This window comes from Orcinus orca, chromosome 17 (genome assembly GCF_937001465.1).
Source record: "Orcinus orca chromosome 17, mOrcOrc1.1, whole genome shotgun sequence".
NCBI classification, from domain to species: Eukaryota; Metazoa; Chordata; class Mammalia; order Artiodactyla; family Delphinidae; genus Orcinus; species Orcinus orca.
Genome location: NC_064575.1, coordinates 66978887 through 67002668, shown reverse-complemented (window position 1 = coordinate 67002668; position 23782 = coordinate 66978887). Strand labels below are relative to the sequence as shown.

The window sequence follows — 23782 nt, the reverse complement described above, 5'->3', positions numbered from 1 at the left end:
AGATATATAGACTAATGGACCAGAATACAGAGCTAAGAAATAAATCCACACATATACATCAACCAATCTTCCACAAGGCTGCCTAATAAAAGTTTAAACTTCTCAAGAGCTGCCTGGGAAGGGGGATATGATACTCACAGAAAAATCCTGGGGCAGGAATACTCAGTCACTGAGGATTTCTAAAGACCCTTTGTGCAATAATGTTTTAGCTTCAACATAAATTGCCATACTCCTTTCTCTAATATGATGGGATATTTTAATGCTGTTATTTCATGGCATTGTACTTTATCTTGAACTACCACAAATATTTGTAAAATGATATTTTTTAATGTCCTTTTTTCAATATTCAGGAAATTCAGTTTCTAACTCTCATTAATTCTACTTCTGTGCTGCTGGCCAGTCTGCTAACTGGCTGGTGAAATAACTCAGTACTCTCCCTAAAGTAACAGTGGAATATCTGTAACCAAGAGGGCCATGAATTAGGCAAGCCAAGCTGAACGCAGCTCCTAAAACATGCCTTGTGTCTGGTACTCAGATCTGTGATTTCCAAGGCCCCTGGGACCTCAGAAGCAAGAGGAGGACACGTGATCTAGTATAGTTCTCCCCACACAGAGATGGTGTGTGCCTAAAACATTCACTCATGACAGTGATAGATGTGGTTCTTTTCCATGTTGCCTTTTTCCTTCCTCTTATGTTTTTTTTTTTTTTCTTTTTGCGGTACGCGGGCCTCTCACTGTTGTGGCCTCTCCCGTTGCGGAGCACAGGCTCCGGACATGCAGGCTCAGTGGCCATGGCTCACGGGCCTCGCCGCTCCGTGGCATGTGGGATCTTCCCGGACCGGGGCACGAACCCGTGTCCCCTGCATCGGCAGGCGGACTCTCAACCACTGCGCCACCAGGGAAGCCCTCTCTTATGATTTTTAAAAAATAATGCATGCTCATTAAAGGAAATTTAGGAAAGAAAGGGAATAAAAAATACTAGCCATAATTTCTCCATTTATGTACCAGTGCTCCCGTGAATTTGATGTGACTGAGTTGGGAGTTTGTCTTTGAGAGCGGAGCGTGTTCCAGGATACTGAATTGTGGTTGTCTGGTCTCTACCATTTCAGCAGAGTTGATTCCCCAGAAGCATTTCACCTTCTGAGGCAACATTTTGTCTTGATGCTGGGGATTTTGTTTTTCATTCTGCACCTACTCAAACTTGCTGGCATTTTCCTCTCTCATATGCCGTCTGTCTTTGCACAGCTGCCTCCATATTGAATGATGACTGCACTGTCATTGACAATGGTTTTAAAGAACTGGCACCCAGCCCAAATGTCTGCCCTGGGAAATGTTTTTGTTATGTTACCATTTTTCATTTCCTGTTTTAGAACAGCTCAGGTGTTTTTATTTGCATATATTCTTGTTGTCATATCACCAAGAGAGCTTACTGTTGCTCTCCTATATCTATCTTGGTAGATTCCATTAGTTCCGTTACCATGCATGACCTTTTATTAAGACTTCACTGAGTTCTGCAACTTTGAACAATCCGGCCAAATTGGAATTAATTTATCACTTTCCCATACCTGTCTCTCGGGACAAGCAGATTAAGAACCAGTAGCCAAATGCCATTAAAATTTGGAACTCTGTCTTTTTAATCAATTGGAATTATCTTCCAGAGCACTTTGAAGAGTGCTGTCAGATACTTGTATCATATGCACAAATGGGTAGGATATATTTCACTTGATGTAGTAACATCAAGATGTGGCTAATAGAAGAGAGGGGCTGTATTGGTAGGCTCATCTGTGCTGTCCCTTTCTGCCTTCATAACCACAGCCTACTCAGTTTTCTGGAGAGCACATCGTGATGATAGCTTTTGACATTTTTCTAATGGACTGGTTCCTCATGATCATAATGAAACAGTCTACCTGTATGACTCTTAGAAAATACCACTGACATTCAGAAGAGGGCATGATTATGGAAATTGAGGAGGGTAATTTTTTTCTAGTCTTTCTTGGGCAATCTGAGTAATTTTCTCAGTAAATAAAAATAAATGTTCTTTGGCTTATGAAGCATCTATGATCTGAATGGTTTCTCTACCTTCTTCAAGGATATTTTATTTCCACTTGACCTTAAGCTGTGGTTTCAGGCTAATGTTTCTCCTTTACCTGTTGCCTCCATGCTGCTTCAGTGTTGGGAATCCAGATACCCACTTTGGGGCTGCACATTTAGTATCTGCTTCTGGACATTGCCAAAGGAAGTGAACTTGTCCTTATGTAGATACTGTGAAGCAGTTCTATGGCTTCCCGTAAGTGTGGTCTTGAATCAAAAAATATGCTCCAGGGCTTCCCTGGTGGCGCAGTGGTTGGGAGTCCGCCTGCCAATGCAGGGGACACGGGTTCGTGTCCCGGTCCAGGAAGATCCCACATGCCGCGGAGCGGCTGGGCCCGTGAGCCATGGCCGCTAAGCCTGTGCGTCCAGAGCCTGTGCTCCGCAACGGGAGAGGCCACAGCAGTGAGAGGCCCGTGTACCGCAAAAAAAAAATTTTTAAAACTGCTCCTACTTCCTTCGCCACCACTGGAAATTCAGATGTAGTCTTAGTCGCAATGCCATGGGTAACTTTCTTATTAAAGCAGCTAGCGGAGCATTCCTGCTTCAGTCCAGGCTCCCATGCCTGTCTGATTAATTACACATTAGGGAGGCAAGCATGCAGAAAGAGGTGAGCACAAAAGGACAGTTGCTAATCACAAGGAATCTCCCCTAAGTATAGACTCCGTAAATGAAATAGCCTTTGGGCTATAGGTGAAGATAGGGAGCAAACCAAGGAGACTCACCAGACACCCAGGAAGTACATTTCAGAGCTCCAGACCCAAGCAAGTTCACATGCAGACATTAAGCAATTGGTCTGTCTTTGAATATCATCACCCTTAAGTCAATAGTAATAGTAGTGGTAATAATTACTTTGTTAATAAAGCTTCCCATGTGCTAGGCATTGTGCAAAGCACTTATGTGATCTTCATAACAACCTTATGATGTTAGTACTATATCCTTATGACGTTAGTACTATATCATTTTATAAGTGAAGAAATGAAATCTTTGAGAGATCGTGTAACTTGTCCAGGGAAGCAGGGCTAGTAAATGGCAGAGCCAAGACTCCCACTGTGGTCTAACTCCCATGTTCCTGTGCTTAACCACTGAGTTATACTGCTAGCGAAAATGATATCCCTTTGGTGGCTTCAGATGGCCACGTTCAATTCCACTTCTGTTTATTGAATAACTACAACAGGCATACCTCGCTTATTTTATGCTTCGTAGATGCTTTTTTTTTTTTTTTTTCAACAAATTGAAGGTTTGTGTCAACCCTATGTTGTCAGATGATGGTTAGTGGGGACGTTTTAGTAATAAGTTTGTTTTTTTTTTTGCGGTACGCGGGCCTCTCACCGCTGCAGCCTCACCCGTCATGGAGCAACAGGCTCCAGACGCGCAGGCTCAGCGGCCATTGCTCATGGGCCCAGCCGCTCCGCGGCACGTGGGATCTTCCCGGACCAGGGCATGAACCTGCGTCCCCTGCATCGGCAGGCAGACCCTCAAACACTGCGCCACCAGGGAAGCCCCTAGTAATAAGTATTTTTAATTAAGGTAGTTACCTTGTGTTTTTAGACATTATGCTATTGCACACTTAATAGACTGTAGTGTAACGTAACTTTTATATGCACTGGGAAACCACACAAGTTTTGTGTGACTCGCTTTATTGCGATATTTGTTTTATTGTGTTGGTCTAGAGCTGAACACACAGTGTCTCTGAGGTGTACCTACACATAAAAGCCACTCTCCTAGCTATAAAATGTGTAGCAGGATGGACAGGGCATAGATCCCCCCTTAAAAATTGTGCAGCCTGGTAGAGAGCAGTGATGGTTAAACATGTATGACAGATTGTGTTAGTTTGGTGTAAGTGCTGCAGCCACAAAGAGAAGCCTGGGGAGCAGAAAGCTCTCAGGGAGAGGCAGGAGATACATGCACATAGAAATGACTACCCCAGCTGCATATTAAATGGCGAGACTCAGAGACATTCCCTAAAAAGCCTTTCCGTAGATCATTTGTAGTCCCTGGCGTGGTGTGCCTTAGAAGTGCTTGCGGGATGATGTCTCTGAGCCTTGCTGCAAGGCTGTAGCTCCTTCTCTGTAGTACTTGGTTGTCCATGGGCAGGATCAAGGATGTGTGGGAATCTGAGAAGAGAAAACAGCAAAGACTACTGTAGGAACACCCTAAGCAACTGATAAGCTGCTACCAAATCTTAAAAGCGAGCTCTGACTCTCGTGCATTTAAGGTCCTTAAAGCTGATTCCCAGTAAGTGCTGTTTGTAGCTGACACCTCTGAAGGGCCTTTCAATTTAGGGGTTGGTGATTTTTAGTAGATCTGTATGCTAGAAGCTGAAGGCTATGAAGAATAAAAGCCTAACCCAAGTGGGTTATTTTGATCAAATGGCATCTTATTGTTATCCGGTTATAATTATTATGTGTTCACTTTGTGTTACAGATTCCTTCTACAATCAGGTCTATTCATCAGGATAAAATCCTAGCACTTAGACAGCAGACACAATTCTTGTGGGAGGCTTATTTTTCTTCAGTTGAGAAGATTGTATTAACTACACTAGAGGTAAGTGAGACCACTTGGTTCTTGGTCTTGAATAATGGTCCTTTATATGTTTCTCTCAGCCTTCTCTTTTGCTATTAGTGATGTGTAATTGGTCAAATGGGGCGAAACCGAACCTTCTGTACTTGAATGTGTCAGTTAACCCCTTTTTACCTGCTCTGCCGTGCCCAAGCAAAGACCTCCATTCTTGACAGACTCCAATGAGGAAAGCTGACATAGGAGAAATTACACTCCTTGACACAGAGATGGGCTCTGTCTTACATCATTTCAGAGACAGGTAGCTAATGACTGTCCTCCTGTCATTCACACTCAATGGCATCCTTTGAAAGCATATTTCTGGAGCCCACTTAGGAAACAGATAGTGACCAAGTAGGGGAACATCTTCTCCCATTCTAAAAATATGAATAGTTAACTGGGTACTGTAGTCCAATGGCATTAGGATACAGCCAAATTTATTCTCAAGACATATGCAGCCCAGCTAGCATCATTGCTGCAAGGATGTGTTAAGAAGAAAATCAGGATTACACCCATCTGGTACAGAAAGTGTTAAACTTTATGAGATCAGAAACTATTCTAGACAGATGGGTGCCCATCTTCGAGTTGCCTTTTTTAAGGCAGGAGGAAAAAAGGAAAGGGAAGCATGGAGATGATTAAAACCTTTGGAAGTAGAGCAGATAGCGATGGCCTGAGGCTACACCAAAGCAGCACAAAGAGCTGAGAAAAGATTTCTGGATCTGCACACTCATGAATTACAGGAAGGAGAGCAGAGGTCCTCAGGTGAAGCACAGCATCAAGGTGATTCTGAGGTGTCCACCACGAGAAGTAGGGGCATTTGTGGCCTCACTTTTGAAATATTTTCTTTGGAAAAGTTATTACTGCTCCAAAAGCTAATGTAATTGGGAGTATACACTATGCTAAGTCTGAAAAACACCAAGAAAACTGAAGTCATCCTGTTTTGTGCCATTGCTGTTGTCTTGCCGTCCTGGGTACCAGAGCCAACTCTGGTCATACCCCAGGCACACTGTGGGGCTTACCTACCCTGAGCCTAGCCTGGGCCTCCTGCTTTTGCGTGGCCAGGCTCTATCCCAGTGTCCTCTTGTAAATGGGTTGTGTCGTTTTCATCCTGGAACTAAGTGAAAAGGGCTATTTAGGACCCAGGTTTCCCCCTGAAAGGGGATAGGGTAGAATGCCTTCCAAGGGCTTCCTTATTACAAGCAAATTTCTCTTATTCCTCCAAAAGCACTCTCCTCAATGAAAATTGATTGGGTTTTTACTTCTGTACATAGCAGATTTGAATATTAATAAATTTGAATCTTTTCTTTGATCCTGTCTTCCGTCTAAGACCCTTCCTAGGCCCTTCTTAAGGAAAGTTGAATGTCACTTGTTTTGGGTTTTTTTTGTTTGTTTGTTTGCTTTTTGGAATGAGTGCTTTTTATCAAAGAAGTGCATATTCCTTTTAGAAAATAATAGAAAATACTTATAGCACAAAAATAAAATAATCTATCCATACAAATCACTATTGACATATATACACACATATAAACATATTCATTTTTTTCTATGCAAATGCATAAATATGTTGTCATTTTTAATTTGAAGAGGAGTTTTTCTATACTTAGTTTATAACCTGTTTTTTCTGCTTAATAATTATTCCTAGTATCTCATTAGATTTTACTACAATTATTTTAATGGCTATATAATATTCCATTCATGATGTCACTTAATTCCATTAATTAATCCCCAGTTTGAGGCTATTAAAATTGTTTCTGGTTTTCAATTATTATATACATCATTGAAGCTAATAGCCTCAGTGCCAAGTTGTTGTGCAGATTCAAGATGACTTCCTTAGGATAAATTCCTTGAATTCAAAGTCCTGGCTCAAACAGTATGCCAAATGCTAAGATTTCGAATATGAACTGTCAATTTTCCTGCAATAGAATTCAACTAATTTATATTCCCTCCAGCTTATATGAGAGAACCTATTTTAATTATATTTATTTTTTTCACTTTCACCATATTGGACATTATATCCTTAAAAATGATAAGTCATTATTTTCTTAAGATCTTAGTAAGAATGAATATTTCTTGTATGTTTCTTGCTCAGGCAGCTCACAGAGAAAGAAATAGAAATGGCCACAATGTTGTCCCGCTTTTCTCATTAATTTTTAAGAGCTTATTAGGTTTAAAAAGATTAACCTCTGATTCTTTTGTAGCAAATATTTCCCCCCAATTTGTGGTATGCTTTCTGTTTTGTTTATCATGGGGCAATCTTTTCATCTCCAGCTTTTCCATTTGCTACTGTTTAGAAAGGACTTTTTGACCCATAATTTTATTTATGTGCAACACACGTACACATTAGTATTTTCTAGTACTTTCATGGTTAATTTTTTACATTTAACTATTTAATTCAATTTACTTTTATATATGGTCTGTGTTGAAAAAGCTAAACTTTTTTTTTTTGACAAATTTTTCTGCAGTTGCTCCAATACATTTCCTTTTTTTTTTTTTTTTTTTGCCATACCACACAGCTTATGGGATCTTAGTTCCCAGACCAGGGATTGAATCCAGGCCCTCGGCAGTGAGAGCACAGAGTCCTAACCACTGGACTGCCAGGGAATTCCCCTGATATATTTCTTAAGTTATTCTTTCCTCAATGTTTTCACATGCCACTTTTATGCATCTTTGGCTATACATCCAGACCACATGTTTTCATTTTTTCACCCTATATTCCATCCCTTAGTGAACCTCTATTTATTTAACCAATTCGCTATTGTTGACTATTAATGTTATTTCTAATTATTTCTTTTTTAGAGATAGAGATATCTTTATCCAACCAATGCCCTTCTACATGTATCTTAGACTATGTCTTTATTTCTTTAGATGGAGTCCTTGAAATGAGATTACTCAACCCAAGAGTCCAGGCATGACTAAGACTCATGATAGGTATTGCCAAATTACTCTTCAAAGACGTTGAGGCAATCTAGATTCTCACAGGCCATCTGGGGGACACCCTCTCTTACTATATCCTTGTCAGCCTTCAGAATCATAATTAAAACACACACACAGCTTTGTTAATTCGCCAGATGAAAGATGGTATCTCATTAATTACATTTCTTTTGAGTATGATTTATTGCATAGCTCTGGTCTCTTGCCTATTAAGTTAGCAGTACTCAATTATCTTATAATAACAGTTGGATGTGTTATATTCACCAGCATAGGATCTTAAGTCAAGCTGTTTTCATCTCTGTGACTGGAAAGCCGTTTTCCCCTTCGATTTGAGCCATGCAGTTCTTTAGAGACACAGTTTTTTTGTTTTTTGTTTTTTTTCTTAATAGATCTTTATTGGAGTATAATTGCTTCACAATACTGTGTTAGTTTCTGTTGTACAACAAAGTGAATCAGCCATATGCATACGTATGTCCCCATATCCCCTCCCTCTTGAGCCTCCCTCCCACCCTCCCTATCTCACCCCTCTAGGTCATTGCAAAGCACCAAGCTGATCTCCCCGTGCTATGCGGCTGCTTCCCACTAGCTAGCTATTTTACGTTTGGTAGTGTATATGTGTCCATGCCACTCTCTCACTTCGTCCCAGCTTACCCTTCCCCCTCCCTGTGTCCTCAAGTCCATTCTCTACATCTGTGGCTTTATTCCTCTCCTGCCCCTAGATTCTTCATAACCTTTTTTTTTTTTTTCAGATTCCATATATACGTGTTAGCATACAGTATTTGTTTTTCTCCTTCTGACTTACTTCACTCTGTATGACAGACTCTAGGTCCATCCACCTCACTACAAATAACTCAATTTCGTTTCTTTTTATGGCTGAGTAATATTCCATTGTATACATCTGCCACATCTTCTTTATCCATTCATCTGTCAACGGACACTTAGGTTGCATCCATGTCCTGGCTATTGTAAATAGTGCTGCAGTGAACATTGTGGTACATGTCTCTCTCTCTTTTTTTTTTTAATATTTGAATTTTATTTTTATTTATTTTTTTTATACAACAGGTTCTTATTAGTTAACCACTGTATACATATTAGTGTATATATGTCAATCCCACTCTCACAATTTATCCCACCACACCCCTCCGCCACTTTCCCACCTTGGTGTCCGTACGTTTGTTCTCTACATCTGTGTCTCTATTTCTGCCCTGCAAACTGGTTCATCTGTACCACTTTTCTAGGTTCCACATATATGTGTTAATATACGATATTTGTTTTTCTCTTTCTGACTTACTTCACTCTGTATGACAGTCTCTAGATCCATCCACGTCTCTACAGATGACCCAATTTCGTTCCTTTTCATGGCCGAGTAATATTCCATTGTATATATGTACCACATCTTCTTTATCCACTCGTCTGTCAGTGGACATTTAAGTTGCTTCCATGACCTGGCTATTGTGAATAGGGCTGCAATGAACATTGGGGTGCATGTGTCTTTTTGAATTATGGTTTTCTCTGGGTATATGTCCAGGAGTGGGATTGCTGGGTCATATGGTAATTCTATTTTTAGTTTTTTAAGGAACCTCCATACTGTTCTCCATAGTGGGTGTATCAATTTACATTCCCACCAACACTGCAGGAGGGTTCCCTTTTCTGCACACCCTCTCCAGCATTTGTTGTTTCTAGATTTTCTGATGATGCCCATTCTAACTGGTGTGAGGTGATACCTCATTGTAGTTTTGATTTGCATTTCTCTGATAATGAGTGATGTTGAGCAGCCTTTCATGTGCTTCTTGGCCATCTGCATGTCTTCTTTGGAGAAATGTCTATTTAGGTCTTCAGCCCATTTATGATTGGGTTGTTTGTTTTTTTTTAATATTGAGCTGCATGAGCTGCTTATATATTTTACAGATTAATCCTTTGTCCGTTGATTCGTTTGCAAATATTTTCTCCCATTCTGAGGGTTGTATTTTTGTCTTGTTTGTAGTTTCCTTTGCTTTGGAAAAGCTTTTAAGTTTCATTAGGTCCCATTTATTTATTTTTGTTTTTATTTCCATTACTCTAGGAGGTGGATCAAAAAAGATCTTGCTGTGATTTATGTCAAAGAGTGTTCTTCCTATATTTTCCTCTAAGAGTTTTATAGTGTCCAGTCTTACATTACGTCTCTAATCCATTTTGAGTTTATTTTTGTATATGGTGTTAGGGAGTGTTTTAATTTCATTCTTTTACATGTAGCTGTCCAGTTTTCCCAGCAGCATTTATTGAAGAGGCTGTCTTTTTTCCATTGTATATCCTTTCCTCCTTTGTCATAGATTAGTTGCCCATAGGTGTGTGGGTTTATCTCTGGGCTTTCTATCCTGTTCCATTGATCTATATTTCTGTTTTTGTTCCAGTACCATATTGTCTTGATTACTGTAGCTTTGTAGTATAGTCTGAACTCAGGGAGTCTGATTCCTCCAGCTCCGTTTTTTTTCCTCAACACTGCTTTGGCTATGCGGGGTCTTTTTTGTCTCCATACAAATTTTAAGATTTTTTGTTCTAGTTCTGTAAAAAATTCCATTGGTAATTTGATAGGGATTGCATTGAATCTGTCGATTGCTTTGGGTAGTATCATCATTTTCACAATATTGATTCTTCCAATCCAAGAACATGGTATATCTCTCCATCTGTTTGTATCATCTTTAATTTCTTTCATCAGTGTCTTATAGTTTTCTGCATACAGGTCTTTTGTCTCCCTAGGTAGGTTTATTCCTAGGTATTTTATTCTTTTTGTTGCAATGGTAAATGGGAGTGTTTCCTTAATTTCTTTTTCAGATTTTTCATCATTAGTGTATAGGAATGCAAGAGATTCCTGTGCATTAATTTTACATCCTGCAACTTTACCAAATTCATTGATTAGCTCTAGTATTTTTCTGGTGGCATCTTTAGGATTCTCTGTGTATAGTATCATGTCATCTGCAAACAGTGACAGTTTTACTTCTTCTTTTCTAATTTGTATTCCTTTTATTTCTTTTTCTTCTCTAATTGCCATGGCTAGGACTTCCAAAACTATGTTGAATAATAGTGGCGAGAGTGGTCATCCTTGTCTTGTTCCTGATCTTAGCAGAAATGTTTTCAGTTTTTCACCATTGGGTATGATGCTTGCTGTGGGTTTGTCATATATGGCCTTTATTATGTTGAGGTAGGTTCCCTATATGCCCGTTTTCTGGAGAGTTTTTATCATAAATGGGTGGTGAATTTTGTCAGAAGCTTTCTCTGCATCTATTGAGATGATCATATGGTTTTTATACCTTAATTTATTAATGTGGTGTATCACATTGATTGATTTGTGTATATTGAAGAATCCTTGGGATAAATCCCACTTGATCATGCTGTATGATCCTTTTACTGTGTTGTTGGATTCTGTTTGCTGGTATTTTGTTCAGGATTTTTGCATCTATGTTAATCAGTGATATTGGTCTGTAATTTTCTTTTTTTGTTATATCTTTTTCTGGTTTTGGTATCAGGATGATGGTGGCTTCATAGAATGAATTTGGGAGTGTTTCTCCCTCTGCAATTTTTTGGAAGAGTTTGAGAAGGATCGGTGTTAGCTCTTCTCTAAATGTTTGATAGAATTTTCCTGTGAAGCCATCTGGTCCTGGACTTTTGTTTGTTGGAAGATTTTAAATTACGGTTTCAATTTCATTACTTGTGATAGTTTTGTTTATATTTTCTGATTCTTCCTGGTTCAGTCTTGGAAAATTGTACGTTTCTAAGAATTTGTCCGTTTCTTCGTGGTTGTCCATTTTATTGGCATATAGTTGTTTGTAGTCTCTTATAATCCTTTGTATTTATGTGGTGTCAGTTGCAATTTCTCCTTTTTCATATCTAACTTTATTGATTTGCATCCTCTCTCTTTTTTTCTTGATGAGTCTGGCTAAGGGTTTATCAATTTTTTTTATCTTCTCAGAGAACCAGCTTTTAGTTTTATTGATCTTTGCTATTGTTTTCTTCATTTCTATTTCATTTATTTCTGCTCTGAGCTTTATAATTTCTTTCTTTATACTGACTTTGGGTTTTCTTTGTTCTTCTTTCTCTAGTTGCTTTAAGTGTAGGATTAGATTGTTTATTTGAGATTTTTTTTGTTTCTTGAGGTGAGATTGAATTGCTATAAACTTCCCTCTTAGAACTGCTTTTGCTGCGTCCCATAGGTTTGGGTCATCGTATTTTCATTTGTTTCTAGGTATTTTTAAATTTCTTCTTTGATTTCTTCAGTGATCTCTTGATTATTTAGTAGTGCACTGTTTGGCCTCCATGTATTTGTGTTTTTTACAGTTTTTTTTCCTGTAATTGATTTCCAGTCTCATAGTGTTGTGGTCAGAGAAGATGCTTGATATGATTTCAATTTTCTTAAATTTTCCGAGGCTTGATGTGTGACCCAAGATGTGATGTATCCTGGAGAATGTTCTGTGTGCATTTGAGAAGAAAGTGTATTCTGCCACTTTTGGGTGGAAATTCTGTAAATATCAGTTAAATTTATCTGTTCTATTATGTCATTTAAAGTATGTGTTTCCGTATTTATTTTCTGTTTGGATGATCTGTCTATTGGTGTAAGTGGGGTGTTAAAGTCCCCTACTATTACTGTGTTACTGTTGATTTCTCCTTTCATGGTTGTTAGCATTTGCCTTATGTATTGAGGTGCTCCTATGTTGGGTGCATAAACATTTATAATTGTTATATCTTCTTCTTGGATTGATCCCTTGATCGCTGTGTAGTGTTCCTCCTTATCTCTTGTAACAATCTTTATTTTAAAGTCTATTTTATCTGATACGAGAATTGCTACTCCAGCTTTCTTTTGGTTTTCATTTACATGGACTATCTTTTTCCATCCCCTCACTTTCAGTCTGTGTGTGTCCCTAGGTCTGAAGTGGGTCTCTTGTAGACAGCATGTATATGGGTCTTGTTTTTGTATCCATTCAGTCAGTCTGTGTCTTTTGGTTAGGGCATTTAATCTATTTACATTTAAGGTTATTATCGATATGTATGTTCCTATTACCATTTTCTTAATTGTTTTGGGTTTGTTTTTGTGGGTCTTCTTCTCTTGTGTTTCCCACCTAGAGAAGTGTCTTTAGCATTTGTTGTAAAGCTGGTTTAGTGGTGCTGAATTCTCTTAGCTTTTGCTTGTCTGGAAAGCTTTTCAGTTCTCTGTCAAGTCTGAATGAGATCCTTGCTGGGTAGAGTAATCTTGGTTGTAGTTTCTTCCCTTTCATCACTTTAAGTATATCCTGCCACTCCCTTCTGGCCTGCCGAGTTTCTGCTGAAAAATCAGCTGATAACCTTATGGGGATTCCTTTGTATGTCATTGTTTGTTTTTCCCTTGCTGCTTTTAATATTTTTTCTTTAAATTTAATTTTTGTTAGTTTGATTAATATGTGTCTTGGTGTATTTTTCCTAGGGTTATCCTGTATGGGACTCTCTGTGCTTCCTGGACTTGGGTGACTATTGCCTTTCCCATGTTAGGGAAGTTTTTGACTATAATCTCTTCAAATATTTTCTCAAACCCTTTCTTTTTCTCTTCTTCTTCTGGGGCCCCTATAATTTGAATGTTGGTGCTTTTAGCATTGTCCCAGATGTCTCTGAGATTTTCTTCAATTCTTTTCATTCTTTTTTCTTTATTCTGCTCCTTGGCAGTTATTTCCACCATTTTGTCTTCCAGCTCGCTTATTTGTTCTGCCTCAGTTATTCTGTTATTGTTTCCTTCTAGTGTATTTTTCATTTCAGTTATGGTGTTGTTCATCTCTGTTTGTTTGTTCTTTAGTTCTTCTATATCTTTGTTAAACATTTCTTGTATTTTCTCAATCCATGCCTCCATTCTATTTCTGAGATCCTTATCATCTTTACTATCATTACTCTGGAGTCTTTTTCAGGTAGATTGCCTATTTCCTCTTCATTTATTTGGTCTTGTAGGTTTTTACCTTGCTCCTTCATCTGTGACATAATTTTTTGCCCTCTCTCTCTCTCTCTTTATTTTTTGAGTGCGATTGTGTTCCTGTCTTATTGGTTGTTTGGCCTGTGGATTCCAACACTGGAGTTTGTAGGCTATTGGGTAGAGCTGGGTCTTGATGCTGAGATGAGGACCTCTGTGAGACCTCAGTCCGATGAATACTCCCTGGGGTCTGAGGTTCTCTGTTAGTCCAGTGGTTCGGACTCAGAGCTCCCACTGCAGGAGTTTCGGCCCAATCCCCTTCTTGTGAACCAAGATCCCGCAAGCCATGTGGGGTGGCAAAAAAAAAAAAAAGAGAGAGAGAGAACATAACAAAGTAAAAAATAAAATTAGACTAGGAAACTAACAGATATGTTAGAAAGAATATGAAAATAAAAATATAGGTGAAGCAACAACCGGAAGGTACAGCAGTACCATAATAGTGAAAAAGCGGAGGAGGGGGAAAAAAGTCGGGGGAGGCCGTGGCTGTGCAGGGTGGGGCCTAAGCAAGGGTGAGGTTTGGGTGGTGGGCGGGGCCAATGCTCAGGACCCACAGGCCCTGGGGCCTGTGGGAAGTTGGGCTTAGGCTGAAGGAACAGAAGGGACCCAGCTGTGCCCCCCACCCTGGTCTCAGAGGACAGGGGACCTCACCTGGGAGCCCAGCAGGCTTCCTGGGCTTGAGTGGGCGGGGCAAACGCCCTCCTATGCCCCCAAGGACCCATGCGGCCTGGAGCACAGTTGTTTTTAGAACACTCTAACCATATACTTCATTCAAATTTATTGCAACTGACAAAAACTCCTCATATAGTTCCAAAATTGGATTTTAACAATTTGACCTCTCAGCTGAATTGCATGAGAGATACCATCCAGTTTCCCTTTTTAATCCAGAGCTTAGATTACCCCAGGATCCAATGTAAACAGAAAAGCAGAGAAAAATACCAGAAAATGCCATCCACATACCCAGATAAACAACCAATATGTTCATAAGAACGATTTAACTATCACAAATCAAAAATTCCTACTTGAGATAATATGTCCTTCAGTTCCTGCTGGAGTGCCTATGGTCAGGGTAATGCAGCATTACCCTTGGACAACGTACATTTGAAGATCCCTTGCTTTGGGGATGCTCTACCCGGAGACTCTTTCTTCCTTATGTGCTGTATTCTGAGTCGCGGGAAGGGAATTACTTGCTCTTTGGTGATTATGAGCCTTAGAGCTGTAGGTAGTGCTTAGATACCGTTGGAAACAGGACACCTCATCTTTCTTTCCAATGCCAGGGTCAAGTTGTTAGTACGTTCAGCTGTGCTGCACTCTCTCCTGCTTGGGATTTGCCTAGTATTTCTAGTCTGCTTGAAACTTCCTAATTCTGCACCTTGGAATTAAGGAGCTATTTAATAAGAGCTAGGCTCTTCGGAGCTCATTTTTTGGTGCAAATTGTGAAGTAATGATAGAGACAATGATCAAATACTGCAAAGACAGTGTTCTTGGATTCCATTATTTGTCAGAATACTGCACAACAGTAACCTGGCACTAAGGATTGAACCTTAGGAGCTCAGTCAGAATCAGGGTGAGCAAAAGAAAATGGCATGCAATGGTAATGACATATGAAAACAGCTCACAGTAGCTTGGAAACACAATTTTAAGTGCTGTTTTATGAAGGGTTGTCTGTTTCTCTCTTCACTTATCTAACCATATGCACATTCAGACCATAGTATTATTGATGCCGTTGTATAAGGAAAGTTTAAAATCAGTGAGAGAATAGAAATAGGAGATTTTGCTTTGGTTTGGAATGAGGTGGCATATGGTGGCACTGCGTGTATTAGGCAACATTGTATTGGTCAAAAGACAGAGTCAGGGCTTCCCTGGTGGCGCAGTGGTTGAGAGTCCGCCTGCCGATGCAGGGGACACGGGTTCGTGCCCCGGTCCGGGAAGATCCCACATGCCGCGGAGCGGCTGGGCCCGTGAGCCATGGCCGCTGAGCCTGCGTGTCCGGAGCCTGTGTTCCGCAAAGGGAGAGGCCACAACAGTGAGAGGCCTGCGTACTGCAAAAAAAAAAAAAAAAGAGAGACAGAGTCAAGGCCACCTAGAATGACTGGAACCTATAATCAATTGTCCATTATTTTAAAAATAGATGGCACATAAAAATGAAAAATAAGGAGCCTGTCATTCTTCCCTTTGAATTCATGTTAATAAGAAATATCATCCTTATTGAGGGTGCCATTTGGGGCTGTAAGGAAAAAAATTCTGTGTAAACTTTTTGTGCCTGTGTTTGCGTGTATGTATGTGTTGATTTTCTTTATAGTGTCCAACGTTTCAATATGATGTCTTCATTCACAGCGTTTGAGAGTGAGTACTAAGGGCCCTGAAAGGCTCCTGGGAGCTGTCCAGTGTAGCAATAGGGAGAATTGGACATTAGGAGAGGGACAAAATGACCTTTCTATTTGGTGAAATGAGATCCATACTCTGTCAGTCTTTTGGTAAGGCAAGTTGATATCAACATTTCAGAAAGACATTTGGTAATACGTATGAACAGCCTTTAAAGTGTTCATACCCTTTGACAAAATCCTAAAGCATCAGTCCTAAATGTGGAAAGTTTTAACTCATAAATATGTTCATTGCTTTGCGTGGAAATAATTGCACTATTGTTGGACATTTAGGATAAGTAAACCATGAATGCTATGAATAATATGGAAAGATCTATAATGTATAATATCTGTGATAGTATAGCTGTGTAAAAATAGAAATGGAAAAATCCATGCCTAGAAAATGAACACAGGAATGAGATTTTTTTAAAAACTCAAGTCTTAAGTATGAAGATTTAGGCAACTTTTCCTAATAGATTCTGAAACATTGTTATAATTAATGTGATATATTACTGCTTATTACATATGAGGCTAGTTAGTCATAAAGGTGGCAAATTGCTTAACCTGAGTTAACTTCCACATTTGCTATTGCTCTTATACCTTTGCTGATATCACCCTGTTTGAAGAGAATATAAAATGCTTTTTGAAACTTCCGAGGAATACTATAATTTATATCCTTGTCTTCAAAAAGATGACAATGTTGTGATACTGAATCAAAAAGAGTCAATGACATTGAGAATCACACCACCCAGAGACCCAAAGTGAATAGGGACCCAATTTGTGACATCTCTGACTTCCATGTCACTTGTATGTAAGTTGGATTTATGACACCACCCATTGTCAATGTTTTCTGTGTCTTGATATCGAAACTTATTTAAGCAGCCGCATGCTAGAAGGGACATGAATTTGGAAAGCAAAAAAAGGGAGGATCTAAATGGAAACCTATAAAGGAAAATAAGTAGACAGTAGAATTGGAAGGTACAAATAATTAAAAACTGGAATAAATGGTGTACAAAGAAATTGCTAGCCATGTAAAAACCCTGCACAACCATGACAATTTTCTTACAATTAATGCGTAGACAATAGCATTTTAACACATCTCTGTTGAACCACAAAGAGCAAACATTAACGCTTGAGCAAGGTTCCTAAAATCTTCCCCAAATTAGAAACCTCTGCCAATCCATATAAAATGAGCAGTTTTGATCTGGGGAAAAGAGAAAATGCAGAAATCATTGAACTAAGATATTTGAGTTCTTCTAAATTTCCTCCTTGCTTCCTTCTCTCTCATTAAGAAATATAAACACAATCAGGTTTGCAAAGATAAATGCAGCTGATTTTATTACTTGTGTAGTCACCATGTGGGATGAGATGAGGGTGGTAATAACTTTAGCAAATAATACAACTCCGTTTAAAATGGTCTGTACTTAAAATCACATTGCATTAAATGGGGACCTGGAAAATGATGATTTAGGTCTTAAATCTCTAAAGATATATGCCAGGCTTTTTTTTTTTTTTTTTTAAGTACAAAAAAATTGCTGAAAACATGAAATTCTGTATCAAGTTAATTATTTGCCAAATCATATCTTAATGGGTGGATGGTATAATTACAAGAGTTTGAAAGTCCACTGTAAAGTGGACTAATCACATTCATCTGACAAATGATTCGGGATGGGAGAATGTTTGACTCTAAATGTAGAATTTAATGATCTGCAAGGTCTTCAAGTCTAAAGAAACTAATGAACTAGCTTGGCTATCATTATTCTCCGTATGCCATGGTTCTTGTCCTGTTATGTAGGATGTTTTGAGCAATTGTTAAGTCACTACTTTTTGAGATGAAAAGTAGAAAAACTTCAGCTAACTAGTACCCCAAAGTCCTATACTTGAATTTGAAAGGACAATGAGATATGTCAAGCAAATAAATCTGCCTCCTGAATTAAAGGAACAGATCAAAACCTCAGCTGCTTCGGGATTCCATATGCTCCCAGCTCAGTCTCTATATGGACATCTCTGTGCCCTGAGAACAGATCTTCCTGATGTGGATCTGGAAGCACTGCTAGATCTCAGCCATCAGGGAAACTCTTCTACACACTCTAATTTGACATGAGCGTGGACTTATTATTATAGAAAGACAAGATAGAATTTATGGTGAAACTGCAGTTTAATTAGGAAATTGGATTAGCCATTATTCATCTCCTTCTCTCTCTCTCTCTCTCTCTCACTCTTTTCCATTGCTCTGTCACTCTGTGTCAGAGAATCAGTGAAGAATCAGGTTGGGGGTGGGGGAGGAGACTCACTACTTTGAGTGCCATCAGCCCTCAAATTTGGATTGACTGTGTTCCTCGTCTGATACCGTCAGTCTCCTCTCACCATGTGCCATGTTTTCATTTTCTAGATTATTCAGGACAGAATATTCAAGCACATATCCCGTAACAGTTTAATATGGAACAAACATCCTGGAGGATTGTTCGTCCTACCACAGTATTCATCTTATCTGGGAGATTTCCCTTACTACTATGCTAATTTAGGTAAGTGAGTGCCTTCCAGGGAGTTATTCTGGTTTACCTGCCAGGTGTCACTCAGAACTAAAGTCCCTTGATTTTTCGGTTCCACCGCGGTGTCTTTGCAACATCCTGTGTTGGAGACTGCTTTCTAGAGCCCTGTCCTAAACGGTGTATCAAGGTCGAGAATTATAAATCCAGCAGAGCATTGCAAAGTGAGAAACTCCTTTCTTACCTGAGCCGCTGTACTTTACATTCAGCAGAGTCATTTCTTTTTGAGAAATAGGCTTCCCAAATTACAGATCATTTTGAACATGACAATGGGTTCACTATAATTTTAAGTCTCATCTTATATAAAATGGAGTTAGGAGAGCTCTCCCTACTTTTTGTTTTTCTCCACAATCCCAACTTCTCTATCTCAGACCAAAGAAAAACCAAACTGATAAACGGAAAGGAAATAGATTTAAGAATATATGATAGGGGAGAAACTTATTCACATTCAACATTTATTGTGCTCATCTTCTTTGCCATGTTAATGCAGTGCTAGGTGGTAGAAATAAAAAGTCAAAGGAGATACAAGCTCTGTTCTCAAGCAGCTTTTAGTCTAGTCATAACGGGGAAAAGGGAACCGGCAGAGGGACGAAGCTTTACAAAAGGCCGTTACCGCCATAGACATATACGTCTTTGGAGCCCCGTTCGCTCTAGTGTTAGTAACATCTTGGACACTTCTCCTCATTCATAGTTCCAAATTTGAGAAACCCTGGGATAATAAAGCATCTTTCAAGTCGATATGGCAAAAAGACTCCAGATTTTTGTGTGGAGTTAGCAGAGTTAGCACATTAGAAGTGTGTAATTGATGCTTCTTAAACTGTTAGAGGAGAGTCTTAAAGCACTGACTTGTCCTCACTGCTAAAAAAGGGAACCCCCTCTATCATATTTATTCTTCTTACTTGGCAAAGCCTTGAATGTGTATCTAGATAGTGGGAAAGCTAGCTTCTTTCTAACATGCAATTAAAGTACTAGTCGGATGGTATAATTTGCCCTGCAAAATGTTCGTATAATCCTTTGAGATATATATAGTCTGATTCTTGCCTTTGTCCAGTCACTACCAAAGCTTAACTTGAATGTCCCTGCACTGTCTTGTTCATATTTAAACTACTAAAATGTGAAATTAGTGGCTCTAAACTAATGAAGTTTTAGGAGCCTTTTTTTTTTTTTTTTTTTTTTTTTTTTTTTTGCGGTACGCGGGCCTCTCACTGTTGTGGCCTCTTCCGTTGCGGAGCACAGGCTCCGGACACGCAGGCTCAGCGGCCATGGCTCACGGGCCCAGCCGCTCCGCGGCATGTGGGATCTTCCCGGACCGGGGCACGAACCTGCGTCCCCTGCATCGGCAGGCGGACTCCCAACCACTGTGCCACCAGGGAAGCCCTTAAGGAGGCTTTTTAACCTGTCTCCAATTTCTTAGTGGATTCTCATGGAAAAACTCATTTTGCGGGAGAAGCCATCTCACTGCTTTCTCTTTGGTGGAAGTTGTTATTTTGTACATTTATAGTACCTTTCCACCTCGGGCCTTAGAGTGCACAGTTGGCAGAGGTCTGGACCACATACTTTTCCTCTCAGCTGTGTCACTGGTACACAAAGAAGAGATTCTTGGGAGTAGAGCAGCTTCTACTCTGAAATAGTGATGATGGTGATTATGGTAGCGGTAAGCTCATGCTGAGCACTTGCTGTCTGCAGGTCCTGTTCTAAGTGCTCTGTATGCATTAACTCATTTAATTTAATTCTCATAACAACTCCGTAACTTTGATACCGTGGCTATCAGCCCCATTTCACAGCTGTGGAAGCACAGAGGGTTAAGTAATTTTTCCAAGATCCCACCACCACTCAGTGGTGGAACTGAGCTTCAGACATAGACACTCATGCTCTGGACGTTGTTCTTTTAACCTTTACCACTTGCTAGTTATTATCTGAAATAGTATCAAACAGGCAAAAACCCCTTAACTACATAATTAAGAGTAAGACAGATGCACATAGCCTGGAAGAGAGAGCACTGTTTACAAAAATCCATCCTAAGACGTAAGTGACTGGAGTTAGATCCTTTCTTGGGTAGAGAGTGGTGAGTAGTGGTGTGTGTGCATAATTAGGCTTTGGGTGCCTAAAAAACAGAAGGGAGATCAAAGATGCCTCCCCAAGGGAGGGAGGAAATGACTATCAAAGGAAGAATCTGGAAATGGGCATTGAACTGTAAATCATCCAGGTCCCTAGACTCAGGCGGCAGTTAACTAGCAGCTTTTCACCTTGTTTTTGTTCTGTCAGGACACAAGAGGCAGAGGAAAAATACACTGGAAGGGACATTAGCTCCAGGGCGAGGCAGAGCAGAGAGGACGAATTTTCTAAGTCTTGTTTTTCAGTGCTTCATTAGGCCTCTCTGCCCTTTCTGTTTCAGGTTTAAAGCCCCCCTCCAAATTCACTGCAGTCATCCACGCGGTGACCCCCCTGGTCTCTCAGTCCCAGCCAGTGTTGAAACTCCTCGTGGCTGCCGCCAAATCCCAGTACTGTGCTCAGGTGAGTGGCAGTGTTGACCACGGCGCCTGCGCCCTCCTTCTCAGTGGACCAGAGCCCCCCAGCCCTCCCTGTGCCTTCCCGGCTACACACTGTGCTCCCCACGTCGGGCCCCGTTACTCCCCTTTCCTTTGTCACGCCTCGTTACGCCCTTTTCATCAGCTTAGAGGTTCTTGGAAGTGAAATCTGGTACAGGTAAGGGGTGGGTTACAAAGAGATCTTGGCCCTGGGGTAAAGTTAAATATTGGGTTGGCCCAAAAGTTCATTCGGGTTCTTCTAACATCTTTTGGAAAGACCTGAGCGAACTTTTTGTCCAGCCTGATATATACCAATACACTCTTTAAAGGATACATAGGCACATTCTTTCATTCTTACGTGTCAGAGTGATAAAGGAACATCAGAAAGGCCACTGAGAGGACCCAGAAAACTCAGATTCCACAGCAGAAACCAATTCGTTGGTGTCAGGAGGCGTCAACTTTTCTTTCACGGCCACCGTGACTAATTATAAAATGGGGAAAGGAAGATGATACCTATGGTAATCATGTTTTCCAAATTAGTATCGCTCTCGTACTCTTAACGGTGGTTTTTCTGAATTGTAAATTACACAAGAAGGTTTACACATGACAAAAGAATGGAATCACGTGGAAGTATGCATTTTGGAGCTAAACGTTTTTATTGGAAATAACAGGATCACAGGAAATCAGCAACCATCCTGGAGAATCCAGAACATGCGCTCACGCCAGTCCTATCTTGAATTCTCTTCTTTCTCCCATGTTGCCTTGTGTAACGTGAATGCATCGCAGACGTTCAGTGTGCGTTTTTATTCAATTGGATCGGCGTCGTTATCTTACTCGTCATCATAAGACATCAGAATTCAGAAAAACACTTTGTTAAAAACCAGCAACCCTGAAATGACTTCTTTCCTCCCCAGCTTTGTCCTACCCCCTTGACACAGTTTTCCCTAGGTTACTCTTTTTGTCCCCTCTCTTTGGTTGTTAGAGTGATCGGGTTCTGAGGGTTGTGTAGGAGTGGACTCACTTTTATTTTTTTAATTTTTATTGGAGGATAGTTGATTTACAATGTTGTGTTAGTTTCGGGTGTACAGAGGGGAGTGGACTCACTTTAAATTCAGTTTTGAGGTCTGACATCCTGCCTTGCTTATATCCCCATCTCCTCTCTCTCTGTCTGTAAGAAGAAACTTTGGGTTGGAGGCCTATGTGAATCTAGCCCTACCAAGCCATCTCACGACCCCCTGTCCCTTTCAGATCATAGTTCTATGGAATTGTGACAAGCCTCTCCCAGCCAAACACCGCTGGCCTGCCACTGCCGTGCCTGTCATCGTGATTGAAGGAGAAAGCAAGGTAGGACCAGACGGGACTTCACTGTGGAATCAGTGTGGAATCTTCGTGTCTTCAGTGGGGCACCATGGGTGTTGGTCTTAGCCGTCTTCCTCCTGGGAAGTGCTGGCCTGGACTGTTTTTCCAAAACCATACCTGTCTCTGAATGTCCTCTGCTTTGACAGCCATAGGCTTTTTTTTTTAAATTTTATTGAAGTATAGTTGATTTACAATGTTGTTTTAATTACTACTGTACAGCAACATGACTCAACTATACATAAATATATTCTTTTTCATATTCTTTTCCATTATGGTTTATCACAGGATATTGAATATAGTTCCCTGTGCTATACAGTAGGACCTTGTTGTTTATCCATCCTATAAATAGTAGTTTGCATCTGCTAATCCCAAACTCCCATTCCTTCCCTCCTCTACGCCCCTCCCTCTTGGCAACTACAAGTCTGTTCTCTATGTCTGAGTCTATTTCTGTTTTGTAGATAAGTTCATTTGTGTCATTTTTTTTTAACTTTTTAAAAGATATTTATTTATTTATTTTTGGTTGTGTTGGGTCTTCATTGCTGCGCGTGGGCTTTCTCTAGTTGCGGCGAGCGGGGGCTACACTTCGTTGCAATGTGCGGGCTTCTCACTGCGGTGGCTTCTCTCTTGTTGTGGAGCATGGGCTCTAGAGCTCAGGCTTCAGTAGTTGTGGCACACAGGCTCCGTAGTTGTGGCTCGTGGGCTCTAGAGCGCAGGCTCAGTAGTTGTGGCGCACGGGCTTAGTTGCTCTGTGGCATGTGGGATCTTCCGGGACCAGGGATCAAACCCGTGTCCCCTGCATTGGCAGGCGGATTCTTAACACTGCGCCACCAGGGAAGTCCCTGTGTCATATTTTAGATCCCACTTGTAAGTGTTATCATATGGTATTTGTTTTCCTCTTTCTAACTGACTTCACTTAGTATGATAATCTCTAGGTCCATCCATATTGCTGCAAATGGCATTATTTCATTCTTTTTAATGGCTGAGTAGTATCCCATTGTGTGTGTGTGTGTGTGTGTGCGCGTGCGCGCACACGTGTGCACACATGAATCACATCTTTATCCATTCATCTGTTGATGGACATTTAGGTTGTTTCCATGTCCTGGCTATTGTGAATAGTGCTGCTATGAACGTAGAGATGCATGTATCTTTTTGAATTATAGCTTTGTCTGGATATATGCCCAGGAGTGGGATTGCTGGATCATGTGGCAGCTGTATTTTTAGTTTTTTAAGGAACCTCCATACCGTTTTCCATAGTGACAGCCGTAGGCTTTTGAATTGGGTCCTAATACTAACTCTTCAGGAGATGTGTGACCCTGACTATACCTTCCTTCTCTGAGCCTCAGTTTCCTCATCTACAAAATGGGAATAATAACACATACCACATGGGGTACTCTGAGGAGTAAATAAGTTCAGGGCCTGGCAATGGTGATCTTTCTGGACGTGATGA

General features: G+C 40.3%; 1 protein-coding gene across 1 annotated transcript in view; it reads left to right on the top strand.

The window, feature by feature from the left end:
* Window positions 1-23782, top strand: part of EXT1 (exostosin glycosyltransferase 1) — a 291337-nt gene that overhangs the window by 250454 nt on the left and 17101 nt on the right. The window contains exons 4-7 of the mRNA XM_004265369.2: window positions 4515-4634; window positions 18292-18424; window positions 20844-20962; window positions 22225-22320. Of these exons, the coding sequence (XP_004265417.1) occupies window positions 4515-4634; window positions 18292-18424; window positions 20844-20962; window positions 22225-22320 (468 nt within the window). The remainder of the gene's footprint in view (window positions 1-4514; window positions 4635-18291; window positions 18425-20843; window positions 20963-22224; window positions 22321-23782) is intronic.